Raw genomic sequence first — 22,998 nt, 5'->3', positions numbered from 1 at the left:
TAGTATATTGATAGGAGTGTCTTTTGAATATAATAGTGGCGCTACAATGTGTTGTGTCCCTATTGTTAGTGGTAAACCTCATTATACTGGAACCGTGACCACCGCCCCAGAGAAGTCCTTCTTATCCATCACCTTGTTGATTATTCCCCCTACCTGATAGAGGATTTGATTGCTTTTGTGTCTATATAAGAAAGGAAACCTGTACCGTGATCCTCTGTAACCCCCCTCTTGTTTGTGCGCTCTCCCCATAATTCCCCTGTGGTGGAAGTTCCCTGTTGTGGTATATATTCTGGCTGTATGTAGCTCTCTTGCTGCAGTATGTTGCCCGTAGGAAATGCTCCCTGTGGTGCAGGCTCCACTGCTGTGACGTCACTCTAGATTTGCCCTTTCCACTGTGTACTTTGCCAGTTTCTTTTGCACCTGTTTGTTCTCTGCTTTGCCGCCTGTCGCGCACATTCTTGTTTTTGTTTGCAATAATGCACTATTGCGTATATTTCAGGCCAGCCCTTGCCTTCGATGGTCACAATCTTATCTAATGATGCCTGTACAATCCCTTTATCAATGTGATGGAACAAGGGCAGGTCCTTTGTGTCTCTAGTGTTCATATGTCCTGCACATGTTTTCTGCTGGATTATTGTCGCTTTTTATTTTATGAGCCATTTACCGTCCCTAGGTTGTAACTGTTAGGATACATACTTCTCAAAACCTCACAGACATTCGCTTGACTGTTAAATGGAGCTCCGTCATGGGCATTTGTGATTAATTCACCCCTTTGTACCCTACCAGGGTCCATACTTTGTCTGCCTGCTCTCCTATGATGACGAAAACTGTGAATAAACTTAATATCACCCCTACTGTCTTTTCTCAAGTGCCTGTAGACCGTAGGGAAAAGGGGCCACATCTCAGATGCTGGAAGGGCTCTACATTGGTCCCCGATCAATGAAAGAATTTGCTTTCGGCTTATGGTAATCGAACACAAATACAGCACCAGTATATCTTAAAGATGAATTAATGTTGAAAGCCAGTAATCACAACTGAAGATCCTATAATTGCTCTCCACTTAAAAATCCTCTATGTAAGTTGACTCGGGTAAAAAGGGGAGCTTTCTACTCTGCTGCTCCAGCATTATTGAATGAATTACCTCTTGACCGGTTTTCAAGACGGGACTGAAGACTTTCTTGTTTAACTAATGAGATTCCCCCTGTGTTTGACTCGCTCTTCTGACATTTCTTTTTACACTATTAGGTAGCCTGTTCTTTGTTTATGTCCTGCCCGTTTATCGCCCTTAAGTCTCAGCGGCAGCACTATATAAGGTACTAAAGTAAAGCCTGTATCCATTTACTGGCCTTGACCTCAATGGAGGGCAGACTGCATATTAGATTGTCCCTATCCATTGTTTGCCATGGTATGTAATGTGCACCCCCTCTCCCTTTCTTTAGTATTGGCATTACTTGTAGCTTTGAACCTATCCCTCCTCCTGTGGTGTCCTGAGTTTATCCCATTTTTCACCTTCCCTAATCCGCTGCTGATGGAGATCGACCAGTCCCTGTCACTTTCCTCCTCCCCCCCCCCCCCCCCTCCTTGTTTTGACGGGTGCCCTTCGTCACTGTATCCATTACTCTTTCCTATCTGTCCTTCGTCAGAGGCCGCATTGCCCTTGTCCCCTCCTCCCACTACTTTCTTAATCCCGTCTTCCTCTGTCTAATTTTAATTGTATTCTCTCTGAAGCCCATTTCCCCCCCCCTTACTTTTCCTCAGCACCTCCTCCTCTAGTACTCATTATGCTTCACTGAATAATGCATCCACCTGCTGACGTGTATTCTTTCCTATGTCGGCAAAGGTATTTCCTCTCTCCCCTTGTGTGTATTTCCTCCCTTTGTGCATCTGTCCCTTTCCCCCTGTCGTTTTTGCTTTATCCCCTCCTTATATATATTTCTCGCTGGGGGTTGGTGTTCCCTGCTGCGGGTTGTACATGATGAGGGATAAACACCATAGGGCGGGGAGGTGGGGGGAACTTGGTCCCCCCCCCCCCCCAACCCACTTCTGTAGTCTCTTCAACCTCCCTTTCCACCCTGTGGTCTCTTTGTATAATTTCCAGAGGCCCAGTATGTTAGGTCTCCTTTTCAACTTGGAGCCCTTGTATTTTGTTAATAGATACAAGAATGTATTCTCTATTTTGCCGTCAAAAGTACCCTCCCTAGGAAACACTGACCTACAGTCTCCTGAGCCCATTGAAAACTGTACTTTAATATTTTATCGTGATACTGGGGCAATTTTCCAGCACCTTCTCCCTCCCCCATTTGTCTCCCGACATCCACACACATGCACTCACTCTGGCCCTCTCCACAGGCCCACCCAAGCACTCCACTCAACACACTGGTCCTCTCCACAGGCCCGAACGCTCATTCTGTTTTGGTATCCAGCAGCCTTCTCCACGTTCCCTATGTTAGAGAAAATGGGCATCATGCCTCCTCTGCCATCTGCACATGTCCACCGCTACGATACCAAGCGCACTATTTTACATAAGGTACCCCCATGTGTTTACTCTTCCATCACAAGTCGACACCCTGAAACAACACTAGCTACCACACGTGTGTCCCTATCTATACCCGCAGACCAGAAAAAATTAAATTATCCTAATCTTACCCCAATGACTCAACTATGCAATCACTGGTACTACGTGCAACTCTTGTTTGACGGGGTTCGTCACACACTACTGCAGGTGTGCCCACACTCTCGTCCATTCCCTATTGGATGGTACGCACTGATTTCTAATACTATTTCAGCCGATTGTCCTCCCTCCTTGAGGATGTGTCCTAGACACCAAAACCTATCCCTCCCTCCGTGGGCATGCAACCACTATGCAGCACACTCTTGCACAGTTTTACTCATGTCCTCGAGACCCTAGAGTCCCCTTGGCACTGAGCCTCCAGCACAAGCTCACTCTTCCCACTGAGCACGGTGGCACTCGGGACCAGGCAGACCTTTGTGAACTCCATCTGCCGGGCCTCCTCGATGATGCGCGTTGGTCACATCTGCGGTCGCCGGACCCGCGCCCAATGGGAGGGCAGCCTGAATCCCCTCAGCTAACAAGGCAGACCAAGGATCTTGCTTGGGCCTCCAAAAACTCATAATAAATATCACAGGTAGTCCAAAAAGGAGCACGCACCAAGCGAGAAGTAAACATTGTTTATTACAGCTGGGCGAGCACAGATCGAATGGAACGGTGGATCAGAACTGATTGATGATAGCTGATTTATGGGCATGCAGCAAACATAGTTTTATTCTTCGAATACAAGGCATTAGAAAAAGTTGCAGCTCGAGTTTTCATATTTTCCGGACTCCCATGGAACTCGTTGGCTAAACTACGTCATATCCTTGGTGCTAAGCATATGTTGGTGAAACGAGATTAGAGCTAGCAGGTCACCCGTATCCCGAAACATCACCTCACCATGTGGCGCCACATTGCTTCTCACACCTCCAAAGGGGCAATTTGCAATTAGTAGAATACATTTTTGCTGACCGCTGGGTCTCATTATTCTGCCATTGGTCAGCACGATTGCGGAAGGAACACGAGACGCCCTGCTTCTGGTGGGAGGGGAGACATTCTCATGGCACCTGTCGGCTAATGACCTTTGCAGACCTTGTGCTGGATGCACTGAAGTCTGGCGACCTCGCAGGGACATAGAAATTAACCGTCTGATAGTTCCTCTCCGGCATGCTGCGCTGTGCAGCGTCCTCATTTCCATATCCACCTGCCGAAAGACATTCGTAGCTATGTGAACAGTTCTCTGGCTCGGGTCCACTTCCCCTCTACCCCTGAGTGCCCGTGGGATTGGCTTGCTGCTTTGTCATTACATCACCCGGTGCTGTCTCAGCTGCTCTGGTCTGCTCGTGAGGCGCAGCGTGAGCTTTGTCCCCCACCACCCAATTCATGTTGTGTTCATGCACTCAGTGCAGGTTTCCTCGGTGAGGCCAAACCTGGGGGCATCCCTGCTAAGTATTTACCTGCCATTTTTCCTTCTCTCGTAGTTGGTTTCACAAATTCTTGGGGCGGATTGACGTACATGGTACAATCCCATCACTGTATTTCCCTGTGTGGCCTCCATTCACTGCGTTACTACAGTTCATTTGTGGCCCCACCCCACCCCCAGAGGTGCCCCATACCTTTTCCTACTCCCAAAGGTGGTAGGTGCGTCTCCCCCTCCCCCCGCCCCAATCTGGCGTTGAATTAGCACCTTTTTATACACTCAAATGCTATGGACAGCATGGTGCTTGGGGCAGGTTCTAATAAGTGCTTTAAAAGTTTTAATAGGATTTTTCGGGAGTGGTCAAACGGGACTTTGTGGTTGTTGGACAATATTCTTTTGCCTTTACAATAGCCCCCTTAGTTTTCCCAAGCCAGTTAAGATTGTCACCATTTGGCGACTTGGAGTGTTTCCTTCACTTTTTTTCAGCATCCACGATTTTCTGTCTCAAATGGCATAAATCTTCAGAAAACCTTTCTTTTGTCTAGCGTGTTCTTTGCTTCTTATTTTTTCATAGGGGGCACTGAGTTGATTACTGCACACATGCGAAGGATGGACCAGTGCAGAGAGTGCTGAACTCTAGTAACCCTCTATGAACGGTCATGAGCATGGCTGGAGCCGCTTCTGTGCCCGATGATTGACTTTTATCAGTTATTTATTGGGCACATCCCCTTTCTTTGCAGACCGGTTGACGTTCAACGGCACAATGGTTTTTAGAATGCAGATTTTTGCCATAGAACTCATCTGGGCTAGATGTTTCCATGCTAAGTCTATTATGTCAACCTTTATGTGGGTTGAAGACGAGCAGTCTGCAGGAGACTTGGCCACCAAGATACCTTGTTGGAAATCTGTTTTAGTGCTCCATGTATGTGGAATACTGCCATTTACATGGAATTTTTACCCTGTGTAGAAACAGCCACAATACAGTGACTTTGCTAAACAAATATGCAGGATCGAAAGACATTGTCTGTACAGTTTGTAGAATAACTGAACGTTATTCAAAATGTCAATTAAATGCACAGTTTATTTAATCTTAAAAGAATCAGCTTTTTTTATTTTATGTGCAGGATTTACAAGGTGCCTGTACTATGCACCCTGCCACTCTGCGTTGTGTGCATGGGTTGGGTGTATTAGCTTCAACTAATGGCACCTACCGCCCCCTATAAAGAGCGATTGTGGACTCTTAATTCTCTCGTACACCCACAATTACCCACAATGCCTTCATAATCCAAGGCATCATTTGGTTTTCAAAAATTGATTAGCAGAGTTTGCTACTTAAGTGTGTTTGCTAATCAAAAACATTATTTGATTAGCAATTGTTTATGAATATTGTTAATGTTGGCAGAAGATATTTGTACCCAAGACATAAAATGAGCAGCAATACAGCATTTTTATGTACTGCTGAAGTAAGACATCGGTGAGATAGATGAATGTAAAATGTTTGGTGCATAAGTTTAAAAAAAATAAAAAAATAAATACGGGTCTGAAAACAGATTTCAGTCCAAGGCTCTGTGCTGTCAGTGTTGCACAGCGCAGTGTCCACTATATTTTATACTTGACCCAACATTTGCTGTGCAAAAAGCTCAGTTTCATAAATCACAAAGTTGACCATGCTAAAAGAACTTCATAACCGGAGATTAAGTACATAGGGCATCATTATAAGTTGGGTGGTGTGGGTTAAATGCACCAGTTTTACTGTATACCACTGCATTACTGCACCGCCCAACTAAGTTGAAGGATTCGCCTCCAGCCATGAGCTGGAGGTAAATCTTGACCGGATTCCACCAATAAATATCCCACAAGTCCTATGGACTAAAAAAAATTGGGATTTACACTGTCACTTGTAATGCGGCAGTAATACCGCCGGACCAAGTGGTGGTAACAGTGCAGATGCCATCTGTGGAGGGGATACCGTTGTTGTGTGTTGTGTGTGTGTATATATATATATATATATATATATATATATATATATATATATATATATATATATATATATATATATATATATATATACACACACATTTTTTTTTCTTTTTTGTTTTTTTTTTTTTTTCTATGAAACCAAGCTTTGCCCAATTCATGATTCCCGCAAAAAATAAATTGCACATATGTCTGAGTTTGTAAATCACTATTTCCAGGACCTGGAGGTGAGCTAGGAGGTGCGCAGGTGAATGTGCTGCAGGGGCAGAGGGTCCAGATGTGGCACTCAATGTCCTGGGGCACAGTCTCGAGGGACAGGGTGGAAATACTTCTGTTCCCAGCATCCGGATTGGCTAGCGCTCTCCTGCAGGTGATAGCTTCCAGTTTTCCGTTTTTACTAATTTTTACACGTAAATACAGATGGAAATCAATCTGCTTTCTGTGTTTATAAGAATGGAGAAACAAAACGTAAAAACAGGTCTTTCTGTCTGCCTCTCTATAATGTCACTCGTGCATCTGCAATGCCATTGGCAGCATGGAAAATATAAAAGATGTATACAAATAGCATTAAGGTTCTTCAAATGGCTGATAGCATATATCTTAAGGCAGCAGCAGTCACAGAAGCAACAACCGTTTGTTATGAAAAAAGGAGCTAGCGTTTCTTTCCTATATGGCTGCATGTGTGATTTAATAAATGCATTTTTTTTAATTATATCAAATGCTGACAAATACCGGAAATGACAGAAATCGCGGCAAAAAAAATACCATAAAACCAGAAGCCTTATATAATGCAAACATAATCGTAGGTCATAGTGAACTCTGGAGGCTAACTATAGTGGGCCTCATTACGACCCTGGCGGAAATCAACAGACCGGACCGCCATAGCGTACATAGCGTTTCCGCCATTGCACGATGGAGCAAAGTGCGGCTAATTACGACCCATCGGGCACGAGCATTACGCCATGGCGGAATCCGAAAGGCTGCGATGGCGGAAATGACCCCAAAACGCCCCTTACCGCCGCCGTACTCTGCACCAGGTGCGATACCGCCACCCCCCTTAGCGGTCACCGTAATGAGCGGTCACCGTAATGAGCGGCCACCGCAAATTACGGCCACCGTAAATATACGGAAACGGAAGTAAAAGCACGTAGCCGGAACGGGAAACAGCACGCCGTACAACCATAAAAGCAGAATCCCAACACAACCAATAAAAATCCGACCCAGACACACATCCCAACCCGTTAGCAACCCCAAATATGGGAAAGGTAGCCAAGAAAGCGTGTGATCGCAAGCGCCAGGTCCACTACTCCCGTGAGGAACTGACCGTGCTCACCGAGACCCTCCAGGAGAATGCCGCCGTCGTCTTCTCCAGTCAAATGACCAGGATGGCCCTTGCCAACAAGAAGGCCATATGGGCCCTGGTGGCACAGCGCGTAAGTGCGGTGGGGACCGCACGCCACAGCAATGTCGAAAGCGGTGGGACGACCTGCGGATCCGCGTCCGGAGCATACTTTCTGCTAACAGAAACATTGCCACAGCTACCGGGGAGGATCAGAATCGCCCATCAAGTTGACCCCCTGGGAGGAAATCTGCGCCTCCACCATAGGAATGGAGAGCATCGAGGGAGTCGGAGGGATGGAGAAAGGAGTGGCCACATCCGGAGAATCAGGTAGGTTGGCCAAAAGAAACAATGCCAAATCCACAATGCACGAACATGTGCAGTTCCATGTGTGCCCATAGTGCAATACATTTGGCCTGATAGCGCCCTCTAAAACTCACCTAAATAATTAATTAAAATGCAAAAAACATCCCCTACATGTGCATCATGCACCCCCAACTGCAGGCTGCCAAATAAAAGCATCAGCATTGCACACAAAAATGAGACCACCTCCAAGGACCAGTCCCAATTCACCCTCATGTACCACCCCAATGCATGTGATACATTGCCATTCCAATTTCCACCGACCCATAACTAACGCTCGCACCTCTTTACTCCACCACAGGGTCCGATTCCAACGACGAGCTGCAGGACACCCCTACCAGCACACCTGCAAAGAGGGCCAAGACCAACGTCCCAAGAGCCTCCACCTCTGGTGCAAGGATCAAGAGACGGCAGCAGCAGGAATCAAGTGGCAGCACACTGGAGGGGACTGCAACAGGCACCCCAGCAGCCAGCATGTCCACAACACCAGCACCACAGGTCCCCCCAAGGGATGTATCAGATGGCACTGCTTCTGGTGGTAGCAGCACCATAGGTGACAGAGCTGTCATGCCAGCATGCTCCGACACTGAAAACAGTGCTGGCGACGTAGGAACCATCCATGACCTGTCCCAATCCCCCTGTATGTTCCGTCCCCTACACCATGAGGAAAGCACGCAGGGGCACCCACAAGACGAAGACTGCCCAACCCCCACAAGTCCTGTGTCAAGGCAACATGTGTTGAGCAGCCCCTCTGTCACACCACCGCAAATTTCCATGGCCCAGCAGAGGCAACAATCCCTCGACCAGCTGATCGAGCAACAGCAGCAAGTGGCCACGATACTCAAGGATCATGCAAATGAATGTGGGGGTTCCAGGGCAGCCATGGAAACATGCACTGAGACGCTCAGGGTACAAATAGAGCAAAGTAGTGAGAGCCTGAGGGGGGCACTGCATGCGACGTCCAAAGACGTATGTGCTGAACTTGCCGCTGTGCGCCGTGTGCTCACAGAGCTCTCACAAACACTCAGAGACATGCATGGACGCGAGCAGGCAGAGACATCATCCGTGGCAAGTTCGGTACAGGGCAGCCCCCAACGCAGATCTGGCAGGAACCTGCGCTCCACGCCCAGGGGTGCCCCTGATACCCGTAGAGGGGGCTTGCAATAGCGTCTACCCACGGACAACATGCATATCTGAACACTGGTGTTGGGGGGGGGGGGGGGGGGGGGAAGGTTAGGAGGGTGGAGGGGGTGAGGTGGGCTTCACAGGGTTGCGGGTATATAGGGTTAATTGATCACTTCACATAAGCAAAACAGTACATCATTAACATCCAATGAGATGCGTGGTCATTTATTTGCGTACGATGCCTTCATAGGCGTACAGTAAAAAAAAATGCCTGTGCCACAGGTCCCCTTTCCATGTAATAGGCACCATGCGTGGTTGTTAGAAGCATGCATCTATGATGCTCTGTCTGATTTCACGTCCATCCTGTGCCTCATGGACTCCCACAGGTGCCGCCACATCCCCACCATCATCAGGCATGACACATACCATTACCATCTTAGAGACCTTCTCATGGCTGTACATGAGTGCCCCGCCAGACCTGCTGAGGCAGCGGAAACGAGCCTTCAGTAGGGCCGAATGCCTGTTCAATAACTATACGGGTACGTGAGGGGGCATGGTTGTACTCCTCCTCATGCTGGTTCTGTGGGTTCCGTATTGGTGTAAGGAGCCATCTCTTCAGTGGATACCCGGCATCACCTATATGAGACAAATAAAGGGTGTCAGTGGAATGATAGTGCTAAGTAGCCCCCCCCCCTTCCTGCAAGATAATTGACGCATCAAATGGGCCACGTAGTCATGCATGGAATGAGACTCACCGAGTAGCCAGGATCTGTGCCCTGCGTGTCGCTCCATGTAGCGGGGTATTCTTGTGTTCCTCAGGACCATAGAATCATGGGTAGATCCTGGAAATCTGGCACAACAATGCGTGAAGATCTTGTTGGAGTCACACACCATTTGCACATTTATGGAATGGTACTGTTTCCGGTTGCGGTACTGGACCTCCATGGCAAGTGGGACAACCAATTCAACATGGGTGCAATCGATGGCACCAATGCAACCCGGGATGCCGCCAAGTGCATGGAATCCGACTTTCGCGTTGGTAATCTCCTGGTCCGTGCGTGGTAGTGTGATGTGGTCGTCGGCGTGCTTCAGGAGGGCATCGAGCACTTGGAAGAGTGTCCGTGAGAACAGTGGCTGTGAAATGCCATGCAACTGTCCGACTGTGTGCTGGTATGTGCCTGTGGCCAGGAAGTGGAGTACAGACACCACCTTCAGTAGGGGTGGGATGGCGGTTGGGCTATCTATCATGCTCACGAGGTCTGCGTGTGTCATGTCCACAATGGCGATTATGGTTTCCCGGTCCAAACGGTAGAGGGTGTGGATCTGCTCAGCAGTGAGGTTGAACGGATCAGCACGGATGCGTGGGGTTGCGGGCCGCCTGCGTGGTGGTAGTGGCTGTGCTGGTGGGCCTTGCTGCACCTGCCTTGCCCTCCTCCTCCTCCTCCTCCTCCTCCGTCTCGCCTGTGCGGCCAGTTGTTGTACCTGTTGTTGTTCGTCGTCTTCTTCGAGTTGTACTACTTGCAGTGCTATCTGCTCCCCCAGGGCCAACATCGCTAGTCCTGCCGGTAGCATTTTGGAGTGGTAGTGGTTGTGGGAGGGGCTTGGGTCTGCTATATATGTGCTGTGGGCCTGTATGGCCTCCACCTGTGCTGATTGATTGAATCTGTGGCAGATGCAATCCCTTCTGGCTGAGCACGTCCCGCACGTAAGGCTGCATATGGCCGCATGGCATCTTGGGATTGCAATCATGTATCAAATCCCGATGGCAGTGTGATGTACTTTGACAGATTATTATGCTATGCTCCCATTGTCACACATGCTGTATTTGCTGTCGCTTACATACCTGTGAGGACTCAGTGGTATGTAGGGCTCGATCGACGGAGGACCCTCATGCAGCACAACAACGAACTTCACCGACGGGCGTGGCCTCCCAATCGTGATAGTAGCCAGTTAGCATTATCACACACATACGCACTACATTGATGTAATTGTGAATGCAAGCGTTCACAGACGGCTTTTCGACGTAATGTTGCAAATGAGGAATTCGAAGGACAGCGGTCTTGGTTTTGAAGTAGCGGCGAGGATACGCCCACAGGTCTGGCTGGAAATGTAACGTTCTATTGTAGAATGTCCTTGGGACATGGCCCATAACCAGCAAGCAATGAATGATGTGAATTGAATGGGATGCGCTATAGCGTAGTGGACGATAAGGCAGGACGTTTAAGAATCCATGTTGCCACACAACACTACAGATCCGGGCAGGAGCACAGTGGTTTTTGCAGACTGCATTACGCACAGACGCAATGGAAGTTTCAAATATTATGTGAGTGAATATTCATGCGATTACATGGCGGGATGAGGGGATGTTGAATGGATGCATGGACAGTTGATGAATCTGCCATGTACATGGGTTTTGTTAATCGATCCCCTTCCCCTACGCTATGTGATGCAATGCTGCCATAGTGGGACCAACGTCTATCTGCCCTTGTCGGATCCTCCCTGTCTCGACGCACCTTCATTCACTTGTGTATAAGCACGTTACTAATGCCATGTCATGGGTTCTGTCTTGACGGATGCATGCACAGTAACAGACGTTGGCAATGGTGTATTTACCTCGGTTGTTTTCGTTATGATTCGCTGCTGCTTTAGGGGGGTATATGTTCCTTTGGAGTGGCCTAGCATGCATATGGGTGTGTATTTGGTGTGTGTGATGAAGTGTGTAATGCATCAGAAGTCCCGTAATGCAATCGGTTAATTTGTCTTTCATTTGGGTGTCAGGTATCTGGTGCCCTTTTGCAGATGCCATCTGTACGCCACTCCTCCAGATGGGTTTTACTCTCGACACCTGCAGCTTCGGGTGAATCAGTGGAGCACCATTACGATCTTATGGGACGATCGCCAATGGGCCACATGCCCTTACGCAGTACTGGTGGCTAGGTGCAACATTTCGGCCTTTCAGCTGGACTAGTGCCTGCCTCATGGGACGGACCTGCGGTTCTTGCCGCTTCCATGTTGCCTTTTGGAACGTTAATGTAGGCCCTGTGTGCCATGAAGGTACAACGCGTCACACAAGTGGAAGCTGGTCAATTGTTGCGGATGCAGCCCTCGGTGATGATGGATGTTTTGGTGTTATTGTGCAATTTGCTGTTTGCCCTTTGTCATTTGGATGTCCATTTAAAATGTATTCCGAATTTTGACATGTTGCGTCATTCTTTGCAGGTGATGTATCAATTTCCAATTTGTGGCGCTATGTTTTGTGAGTTCATCTGCATTGTGTTCCGCATTCTGTGTTGCGTGGTACTGTACTGGCAGCGATTGCCTGCGTAGCACAGTATGGTCACGGATAGGGCCTGCCATTGTGACTGTTTTCATGATGTGCTGCTCAGGGGCGGGGGATTAGCTTTTTGCCAACTGGTGCCTGTCAGCCAGGTGGATTGGTGGGATGATGGGATTATCAGGATATGGATGGTCACAGGTGCCTGTGTTTGCGTGCGTTTGTTGGAGGGGAACTGGGGTCATGTTCATTGTAATTGATTCTGTATTCGTGCCATCTGTGCCCTGCAGCTCCCGTCGGCCCCTCTTGTGATGGCCTGGCTGCTCAGTCACTCTGCCGACTTGTGTGGTACATGCTTCTGCTGATGGTTGGTTTGTTTACTGGCAAGAGTACAGGGCTGGTGCATTCTCCCTCAGGATACTGCTTTGGGTGTTGCCTTGCGCTGGTGGCAAGCGATGGGGGACTACTGTTGTATTGTGTCATGTATTCTTGCTTTTCATTTTGATGTCCTGGTTCATTCACATGCCTGTGCTGCATCAGTACGGCTATGGTGACATGCCGTACATGGATGCCCACTCACGGGGCGCTTTCAGCCCCTGCATGCATTTCTACGTTGGCATGCATGGGTGACTTGTAGTTTTCACTGGTTGCATGACTGCGCCTGCCAGGAGTTGTGCTATGTGGCCAGGGAGTGGAGTACAGGCACTCAGTAGGGCCATTAACGGTTGGTTCACGATGCCGTATTTCTCACCATGGCGGAATGGTACTTTCCGCCGTGCTTGATGGCGTTCAGTACATGTCCGCTAGGGTCAGAATTCGCGTACCGTTGCGCCATGGCGGTGATTCCGGTTTTGCAGGGCGCGCGTGCGCGTACTTGGTGCAGTTGGCGTTGGCGTTCACTGCGGTGTCGCTCATGGCATCGTACTTTACGGTGACGGGTCATAATCGCAACGAGCGGTGTTCGATGGCGGTATTGCATTTCCGCCATCGTTTCTCCATTTCCGCCAGGGTCGTAATGAGGCCCAGTGTATGGTATTGCTGTAGATGTACAGACTGGATGAACCTATTGATCACTACACCATCTATTTAGCTTTGTTTATTCATTATGTGAGAGGAAATAAAATAAAAGACTTAAGAGTGGATGGTGTAGCGGGCAGAGAACTGTTCAAACTGTGGAATGTTGTCATTTGCGGCCATTTCACTTTCAGAGTAACAAGGCAACCAGGTCATAAGCTAGAATGTCGGAGTTTGGGATTGTTTCACCAGTTGAGCACCAGTTGCTCAGATGTATGCAATCAGCAGGTCGCAGAACTAGGATTGCCATCAAAATCGTTTGGCCACGCGCATTTTCAAAAGGGTTATCTTGTGAATATGATGCACCTTCCCCAACAAAATGAAAGCTGGATGACACAATGAGTTAGATACACTGACTGACTGACCAACAGACAGTGAGTGCAGTGTTTTACAGAGGCAATACTGTATTGGTGAATTATGCAAAAACTTGAATGTTAAGAAATGGAACTGCAGGATTATTTTTTTCCTCTCTCTCAATTAACGCATACTCGTCTTTGCCAAATATGGCTTAATAAAAGTATCATTCATATTAATTCTGGTTTGCAATCCTTTTCTTGCTTAACACTTCCACACATGCCTTTTGGCACTCGAGTAGAGGAGATGATCAGTGCTGCCCTCTCTCTCACCCTACAATAGCTCTTTGAACTTTCAGTAAACCGAGAAAAGATTGCAGAGAGAACTCCGTAGCCATTAGGAATATAGGGTGAGCTGCTGTTTTATTGAACAGAGTGATTTAAATTGCTACTACACAGGTGTCAATTTAATTAGCAAACCTACAGAATTGCTTAGCAAATTGCTATGCAACACTGCTTATGTTATGCCTTCTAAGCTTATGAAGATGGCACCAGGAAGCGCATCAACATTTTTCTGTGCAACCTAGTCATGAACTTGATATTACACTTTGACAACTCTTCTTGAATTGTATTGTATAACGGGCATCTTGTTTTACATGCTACACCTATTCAACATCTGTATCTGTATCCAATGTCTGAGTTGAATTTTCTTGTGAGTGGGGCGTTTTATGTAATGATACCTTAATTGAGATTGGGTATTTAAAATGCACAAAATACCACTAACTATACAGAATGAAGGTTTTACATATCATGTTAGTTCCATGACCATATAGGCGCATAAGACTACACCCAAGTGCCTGTCTGTGGACACCGAACTGCAACAGGGACTTTGAAACCCTTGGTGGTACAACATCCTGCGTCTAATATTGTAACTACAGCTCCGAGATGTTGAATGTTTTATGTGCTGTGTGTTACTTGAGATGACCACCGCATACCATGTGTTTGTGACGCTGCTGGGCTTTTCCGTGTCTGTTGCTTGTGTTTCAGTGTCTTTGCCATGCACCCCGTCTCCTGTGCGGTCCAGTGTCTTACTTGGAGTAACTCTCGTGTTGTCTGTCTCTTTCCCTCATTCTCTAGTACTGGTACATGCCATTCATTTCACCTTCTGCATCTTTGCATCTCATGGTAGGTGACGCCTTTCCTAATCTCTTTGACCTTCCGCCATATGTTATATGTGTGTTCCTGTCTGATTTTAATCCGCGATTAACGTTTTATTGAAATTCACTTTTTAGGAGGTGTCGGGGGAGGGATTGCCAGAATAGTTACTAAACATTGTTTTCGTTTGTTTTTGCAGTGTGTAACTCTAGAGTCTAGACCCTTAAACATTGTGCGCTGGGAGCATGTTAGTCGTTCTGTTTATCCTGTGATGTTGTGATTGTTTAATGTGTGCATAAATTGGGAACACAACGTGGAATACAAGTCTACATACAGTCAGACATGACTTCATCGAAATCGAGAGTTCTATCACAAGATTTCCAGAGACTGCTTTCTCCGACCACCCTTGGCACATCGAACACCCTCCCCGTTAACCGTGACGGAACATACACTACAGGGAACCTTTTCAGAAATGTGCCCTTGACGACATGTTTCAGCATTAAACATTCGACAAATAAACAAATGAAGCTGACCGCGTTCTTGGCACCGAAGTGTGTGCGTTAAAAACATGTGCACCGCCCCTTGCTGGAAAGCGTGACACTTATTCCGCTGTCATGCGGCAGCTGTGTCGGCTTCAGTGTGAAGCAGTCATCTCACCTGCACCCGGCTTGCTGCGGAAAACGGGGCTCCAGTCCTAAGGTGTGTCGAGGAACTGCAGACCCCCCTGATGGCTCACCATTGACCTCCTGTAGGCATTCAACTACTGCAGATGGGGGTTCAGGAAGTTACCCGCCCATTTAAAATTGGTCCCTAAAAGCACCATACGTTGTGTTTACTCTCTGATCTCGAAAATTAGGCAAGTGCTTTTCTCTTGCTCGGACAGTTGCTTCCAGCAGTAACGGTAACCTTTCTCGTTATTGGAGAATTCCATCATTGGGGAATTCACACGCCTCCCATTTTTTGTGTCCTTAATTTTATAAGTTTGTATTTTTTCAACCAAGGCGCACTATACAATATTCGGGTGGGAGTATTTTACTCCTACTTTTTGAGAGTAGGTGCACTGTCTACTGGGGTATTTTTAGATATTAAAATATATTTTAAATTGTCAACATCAGTATTTTTATTGCATAATATAAATTCTACATGACCAGTAATTCCTATACTTTTAAATATTTAAGTGACCGTTTGAGAACGGGTTACACAATAGTAGTAGTCTTCTTCTTTGGGGCACGTGTTGTTGCTGCATTTCTAAACAAACCATCACATCAGTGCAACAGTCAACAGGGACTGACGCCTGTCCCATCAGTTTTTTTGAGGGGCGTATTTGTCTACTTTAGGGGTAAAAAAAGTACACTGCTTCCCTGTTGGTCTGATTGCTCACTAAGGTAACGTTTCTTTACAAAAAGCTTGATGACCGAGCTGGCGTGTGATACCTGTTTCTGAAACGATGATTTGTATGGTATGACTTCTATTCAGTTAGTGTTGTCGTAAAGTGAACTACTGGTTTCACAGTGAAGTGCAAGAGGGTATTTGCTGCACGGGAGAAGACGGTTCGAGTCCAGCAGGATTAGTTCAATTAGAAATCCAAGAACTTCAAAGGGGAACCTTTCATCGTACTGCTGATCCCTCCCTAGCTCCGTTATTAATGAGGCACTGGGAGTTTGCTTTTCACGTGCTCTTAAAGACTGTGTTCTTGTGTTTCAGCATTTCAATTGCAAGTTACTAGCCAACCATAAAAAGTCACTCGCTACTCAATTCTACACTTGCTCACGTCACGCTATTTCACAACTGGCCAAGAGTCACTTGTCGCTAGGCAATTGCAAGTGGGGAGCGCATATTTTGAGCCCTGAACTCCTTGATTCACGTGTGATTTCCATAGGGTATCCTGAATTTTTGGTTGTGACCGTGAGATCTAGTGGCATGAAATCTATAAGCTTCTAGAAAGTCCTTCGTAAAGCTTGTTTCCATCTAAACTAATCTCCAACAGTTTTTAGGTTGGGTGAAGTCCTGGTACGATCCCTCCTGGCCAGAACAGTCTAGTAACTATTGCTTATGCAAGTATGACGGGAGCTAGGGCTCTTGGTAGTTACCCTTTGGAATATGCTCCCACTTACTTTAATTGCTGACTGGCCACCAACATTTTAGAGATCTGCTAAAAAAATGTATGGCCCTTATTTCTATTGCTTCTCTTTATATTATTTTTTTTTCCCCTCCTTTCTGGTTCCTCCCAATGTTACCATCACTCTTTGAGGTGATGGAGCCCTCTACAAACTTTAGTAAAACAAAAAGGTGATGGCTAGAAGGTTATGAATAAATCATAACCATTGGCAAAGCTATGGGCAACCCTCCAGACCATCGTTTTTCAGCCTGCCAAGCCATTACAGAAGGGGGGGGAAAAAATATGCAAATCGGGCTTAGTCCTACCTCAAAAGGGGCAGTCCAGCCTGAACTTCGGGCCCAGGTCCCTGCCCGCCCAGTTGCACACCTGCACTGCTTCCTGGCAGCCCTTGCACTTGGGTCTGTATCTGTAACCCTCTAGTCCCTTTGCCTTCACTTATCAGACACTTGTCTGCACTTAATCCTTGCACTGTCACCTGCTGGCTGCACTACTTGTTTTTGATCCTGTGTCCTGCTTTAGCTCCTCCCATTCCCCTGGCACTTTTCCCCTGCACTTGCGTGATCTCAATGTCACTAAGCCTAGTAAGGTTGTTTTCTTGTCCTCCCTTTTTGTCTCCCCCCCCCCCCCCCCCACGCCCATCCCTTGCCTCGTCACGCTGTGAAACACTTGTAGGCGTGTTTATAAAATGTCATATCATACCTACAAGACCAATAAGTCAGCAGCAGCGGTTGCTTCTTCATATGCACTCATGGTGACGTCTATGAAAGTCCACGTGGTGGACTTCCCTGGCCTTGGCCACAATCCCATATTAATCTGCTATGCCGCAGCTGAATGGGAGTGAGTTCGAGAAGAACACATTCTGGGTGCATTGGGAGCAGTGGGGCCAATTTCCCAGGGGGTGCCAATGGACAGATTTAAGGGAAGTTGCATTGGAAGTATAGGAACATTTAGCACTGTTAAGCGGCTTCACTTCAACACTACAGCTAAGTCAATGCCTGGGATGCTGAGGGAAACCCTTATTGATATATTTTTAGGTCCAGTTCATGTACTCTGGATGACCACCCTTGTATAACACCCCTCTCTTAGAATCCCACTGAGCCAAGAAGTAGGTTTGTTTTGCAAATTTAAAAGGTTTATTTGAGAGAAAAATAACAATATATATCTATCACACTTTTATAATAAATTAATATTGGATATCACACTTAAAATATGACCGTGATCAACAATGGATAATGTTCTACTGGTAAACTGATTTGGTTACTTAGAAGTAGTATAGAGGATGAGGTAGCTGAAATGCTTTATGGTTTCAAGGAAATGCAAGGTGGAATAAATGCAGTACAGAAAATAAACTGATATGGTTTCACAAGAGATAATATGTTCACTTTTCTCCTGGTGGCAATTCCCCCCCCCCCCCCTTATATGCAATGCAAGGAGATGGAAGTAACACACACAGTCTTCAGGAATACAATCAAATACAATACGGATTTTGGTCCCCCCCCCCCCCCCCCCCCCCCCCCAAAAGCTTAGACAACAGGTATGCTTTTTAAAACACGGGCAAGAGTGCTTTGTAATGTGGTGGCAAGGAAGTGAAAAATGCTAAAATTGCTATTCCCTATAGGAGGTTCAGGGTGAGTGGTAGACACTTTAAATCAGTTCAGGTCAGCCATAACAATGGTTCAGGGATGGTTATTAGGCTGCAAACGAATTTTAGCAATTCAGGCAAAAGCGGCTATCTTTTTACAGATGATGAAATCAGGCCAAATCGCGGTAAATTTTGCGAGTGCGTAAATCGCGATTGTGGTAAAAGTATAAGGAGTAGGAAGTCGGTTCTAGACTTGTTGGAAAGCTTAGATTCTAAAATCTCGTTCCTAGGACAAACGGTTCCAGAGATACGGACGATTTAATAAAGGTAGATTTTCGGATGTAAAGTAAAATGACAGGTGACAGTTTGCAGCTTTAGAATGACAGATGACAGGATTTCTAGGAGGCAGTTCTACTTAGGTTAAAATAGTTTGGATTAGATTATTTTAACTAAGAGATTGGGTTTGCACAGTGAGTACTCGCACTATATTTTTGAAAGAAGCCGTCAAGGTCTGGTCAGGTTGGACAGGACTTCCGGCGGGTGGTTCTGAAGTCCCGGCTATCTGGGTCAGCTCTGCTCTCTGGGTCCGTCAAGCACTGGTTCTGGTCTCTCTGGATCTCTGGTCTCTCTGGAGGTTGATGGATTTGAAGTCTGGAGTCTCCCGGCAAAGCGTCCCGCAAGAAAGTGGAAAGTGAATGTCTCTACCTGTGTTTCAATGTTCCTGTTTGTGTTTTGAAAATGGGTGTGTGCCTGGGCCTAGCTAAGCCTACCCCTCTCTACTTGTCATTGGCCCAATTCTCCACTCTCCCATGATTGGGGGAAGGAAATGGATTGTCATCATGATGTCTGTTTATGGGTCAGAGGATCCTCTCGTGGTCCATTTGCCCACAAATCTATATTTGATTCAAATACATATTTCCCAGATACACAATTTGTTGAAATTACATGTACACATTATATATTCCTTATGGTCCATGCTTGTCCGCCTCTGATCTTCCTGGGGGCTTGCATTCAAAAATGACAACATTTTGCGCTTTTCGGACATTTACCAAAAATTACACAAATGTGCGCAAGGAGTATGGACATTAATTGATGAAGTGTCAGATTTTTAACATGCAGACATTTGGAGTAGGACCCTATTTTCCGCTAGCAACCCCCCAGAATACACCACAGGGTCCTAACACCTCTTAAAATGTGCACAGAAAAATCACAAGAATAATGATAGTACTTATATAATTCTGACAAGTCCTTACTATGAATTATCCATCTTTTTTAAAATTATGCTCTGGCCCAGATGGGTGTGGTTTAGGTTCCAAAGCACATGGGGGGGGAAGTTTCTGTCTATCCCCGCCTCCAGCTCAGGTGGCTCCCAGAGGCACTTCTCCTCCCACTTCTCCCAAGAGGAAGCTATTTTATGACCCCCTGCCCCCTAATATAACATTTGCCTGAGCCCAGGACAGTGCTTTGTTCAAACTCCTGCAGGTGCCCCTCCCCTAATCTAATCAGAGAGGTGTCATCTCCTTTTGGTGGGGGCAGCAGGATGCAGCTAGGCCTGGGAAGAGTGGCTGAGCAGGTTTCTCCTGTCGGGGGTAGTTGTCAGGCAGAATTCAGCTAAATGTCACTTTAGTTCCCAGTTTAAATCAAACTTACAATTTTTACATATACATTAAATAATTACTTCCTGCCAGTCATTTCAGAATATAGTTTTACATTGTATCCACCTCTTAGCAATTCGTTCCTTGGCCTGGTTTGGGTTCATCTGTTCAGTTTTACACAAGTCCCGGTGGTTTTAAAACGCCGGCTTTCTGATTGTGGTGAGTACCGGTATTGCAGCCATTTTTGAGTTGTCTTGAATTTGGCAGGAGATTTTTGCTATTGTTTTGATGGGCATCTTTACATTTGAGTGGTTATGTGGAACCCCCCCCCTCCCCCCCCACAAGAAGGTTGAATCTTTAGAGTGGTCTTGTGCCCATGATTTCAACAAATTTTTGACATCAGTAAAACGGATTTTTGAACAAAGGTCTCCGGTATTAGCTATCTTGCAATGTTTGAACTTGACATTTGGAGCGTGCCCTCAAAGAAACAGAGGTGATTTAAAAGCGCTTTTGCTCTGACAGGTGCTGCTATTTTTCCTTTGGCACACCTCTCACCACTGGCGCTTTTGGTATGCGCACAACTGCACGGTTCTCCTGGACTCTGGGATGGAATGATGGGCGGCGACAGCTCATCCCACCACATCCCCCACCAACCCCCCCCCCCCCCGCCACATCTACCCAGTCTATTGATTCAGCATGCGTCAAAACCCTTCACAGCGCAGATTGCTTTCCCCTTTCTCACCCCATCCCCCACCCTCCCCAAGGGTGCCCAGGGACCCATAACACCTGCATACTTGGGCCCCCTGAGTGGGAGGATAATGCATGCTTACATTGTAGGTTTCGTGGAGCTGCATATTAATTCTGAAGCACAGAAGAGCATGCCAACCCAAAGACAGATCATGAGCAGGCCCTGCGTGAACCTGCACCCTACCAAGGCCCTTTGTGGTAGCAATGCTCTGCTCCAGTACAAGTTGTACTTGACTTTCAACTTCCAGAAAGCAAAAGACCAGGCATGGGGCTCTCCTCTTTCCCCTCCTGCCCCGGGCTTAGAGGACAAGCTGAGACCACACTCTCAAGAACCCCTGCTCCCAGAATGCCTTTCTGCTATCCCTGTGTGGACCTCTGCAGAGCCGAGCACCACACACACCATCATTGCATGACCAAGACCAGAAACACTACTGTGATCTACCGAAAACAACCCAAGTTGTGAACGTTGGCAAGCCTAGCAGTCTGAACCCTAGCTGAACTGCTGCTGTAGCACCTCTGTCTGTACTTTCCATGTACAGAACTGCACCGATCGACATATCACCCCAGCTCTGTTCTTCAGATTCTGCATCTGAAGTGGCTTCTAAGCTGCTTTGCATGCTTGCAGAATCCCGACACTTGCTCTCACACTGCTGTTATAATGGGGATGGGGGAGGCTGCTATTGACCTCTCGCCTTCGTATAGTGTGGGCACAGTTGGAAATTACCGAAGGTATCTCTATGTGCGTGTTCAACCTTTGACTAATTTGAGGCTGTGCAGCATAGAACAAGTATCCGGCTTGGCCAATCGGAAGCTTGCACATGGTTTACACTGTTTCCTATCAGAGACTAACCAATAGTTGACCCTGTACAAGAGTTTTACAGTATCCCACAGACCCTCTAGTACACTTCCTAATCTAATGCCCTGGTGGATCATACAGTGGACCCTACACAACAGTGTCTGGTCGAAACTCCCCATCGTAAAGCCAAATCGGTTACCTTTTACTGCACCTCCTTTCTTGACTTGCCCGGTGTAAAGTATGTTTCCATGTACACCTGTCTGGGGACCTTTTCTTTATTCCATTGAATACTGTTACTCTGTATTCTTGTCTGTGCCACTTGCTGTGATTGCTCCACCACCGCTCCCGACCCCTCCCCATTCCCCCCCCCCCCCCCCCCCCCCCCGCACGCATTTTCTCCGAGCATTCAAGAACGAGGTGGCTCCAGTCATGCCTGTGGGCTTAAGTTCCTCTCCTTATCACTCCCGTTTCTTAGTGCAGGCAATGTGATTAAGTTGATTGCGATAACCAGCTTTTCTCTGCTAATGCTGGGATACGCTGTACCGCTTAACGAGTCCAACACGTTTTTTCTTTTATTCTCTCTAAAAGCTTGTATTACCCCATTTCTTGATTGGGTGTAGATGTTCATGCCTTGTCCCTATGGCTGCAAGTCTTGCTCCAGCACAGGGTGAAATGCCTGGCTCTGCGCTGTTTATGCCTTGTTCCTATGGCTGGAGAGAGCAGGGCGAAATGCCTCTTGTGTTTTTTTATTTATTTATTATTTTTTTTTTTTTAAGAGGGGCTTGACTCGAGAGGACAAATATCATATAATGGGACGAGCAGAGTCAACAGCTACCCCTATTCAGCTACGCATTAAGTGGTAGGGATGATGGGTAGTAGGCTAGTTTCATACATTCTAGTTTATGGTGGTCATATACAAAAAACAGGTACATTTATTCAGGACTTTAGACACATGTTTAAAATTCGTAGGTCCAAATACACAAGGTTAGACCTTAGAAAAAAGGTACAAATATATGCCCAGGTGGGCGACAGAAAAAGAATAATTAAACTTCACGTTTGAGTGAGGGTTAGTAGCAGGTATTTGTGAAGATTTATACACTACTTGCAAATAGTAGTGTCCAATTGTTGTCGACACAAACAGGTTGGGGTTTCTAGTTTGGGGTAATAGAAGCCTTCCGTGTGAACTGGCGATTTGCAAATTCAGGAAAGGGTCCAAACTGTCATCAGGACATCGTCAGTTGTTGACCAGACTGTGTGCCCGCCTAAAAAAGCGTGAGACAAGATAATGGGGTATGTGTCGGGGGTGTGGGACCACACAGAGAATATCAGTGAAAGCAGACTGCGTATCAAAGCCTACCTTTGAAATGTCGTTGCAGAACGTTAAGATTTGATAGGTTTTTTCCAAAATAGCATTTCCAGTCTGTATGTGACCACCATAAGCTAGTATGTATGAAACGAGCCTACTGCCTATCATCCCTACCACTTAATGCGTAGCTGAATAGGGGTAGCTGTTGACTCTGCTCGTCTCATTATATTATTCCTATGGCTGCAAGTCTTGCTCCAGCACAGGGTGAAATGCCTGGCCCTG

At 46.7% G+C, this 22,998-nt stretch overlaps 1 protein-coding gene across 2 annotated transcripts in view; it reads left to right on the top strand.

Annotated features, from left to right (window-relative positions):
• The window catches only part of TRAPPC3 (trafficking protein particle complex subunit 3), a 100,949-nt gene that overhangs the window by 25,815 nt on the left and 52,136 nt on the right, over window positions 1-22,998 (top strand). Inside the window, exon 1 of one of the 2 annotated variants that reach the window (XM_069622614.1) lies at window positions 14,559-14,601. The exons of the other annotated variant lie outside the window; for it this stretch is intronic. Within the exon in view, the coding sequence (XP_069478715.1) occupies window positions 14,563-14,601 (39 nt within the window). The 5' untranslated portion in view covers window positions 14,559-14,562. Of the gene's footprint in view, window positions 1-14,558; window positions 14,602-22,998 lie in introns of those variants that run through there. 2 annotated transcript variants of the gene reach the window in all.

This window comes from Ambystoma mexicanum, chromosome 11 (assembly GCF_040938575.1).
Source record: "Ambystoma mexicanum isolate Mex_15411 chromosome 11, UKY_AmexF1_1, whole genome shotgun sequence".
Taxonomy (NCBI): Eukaryota; Metazoa; Chordata; class Amphibia; order Caudata; family Ambystomatidae; genus Ambystoma; species Ambystoma mexicanum.
Note: the sequence above shows the minus strand (reverse complement) of the source record. Positions and strands in the feature narration are given on the sequence as shown.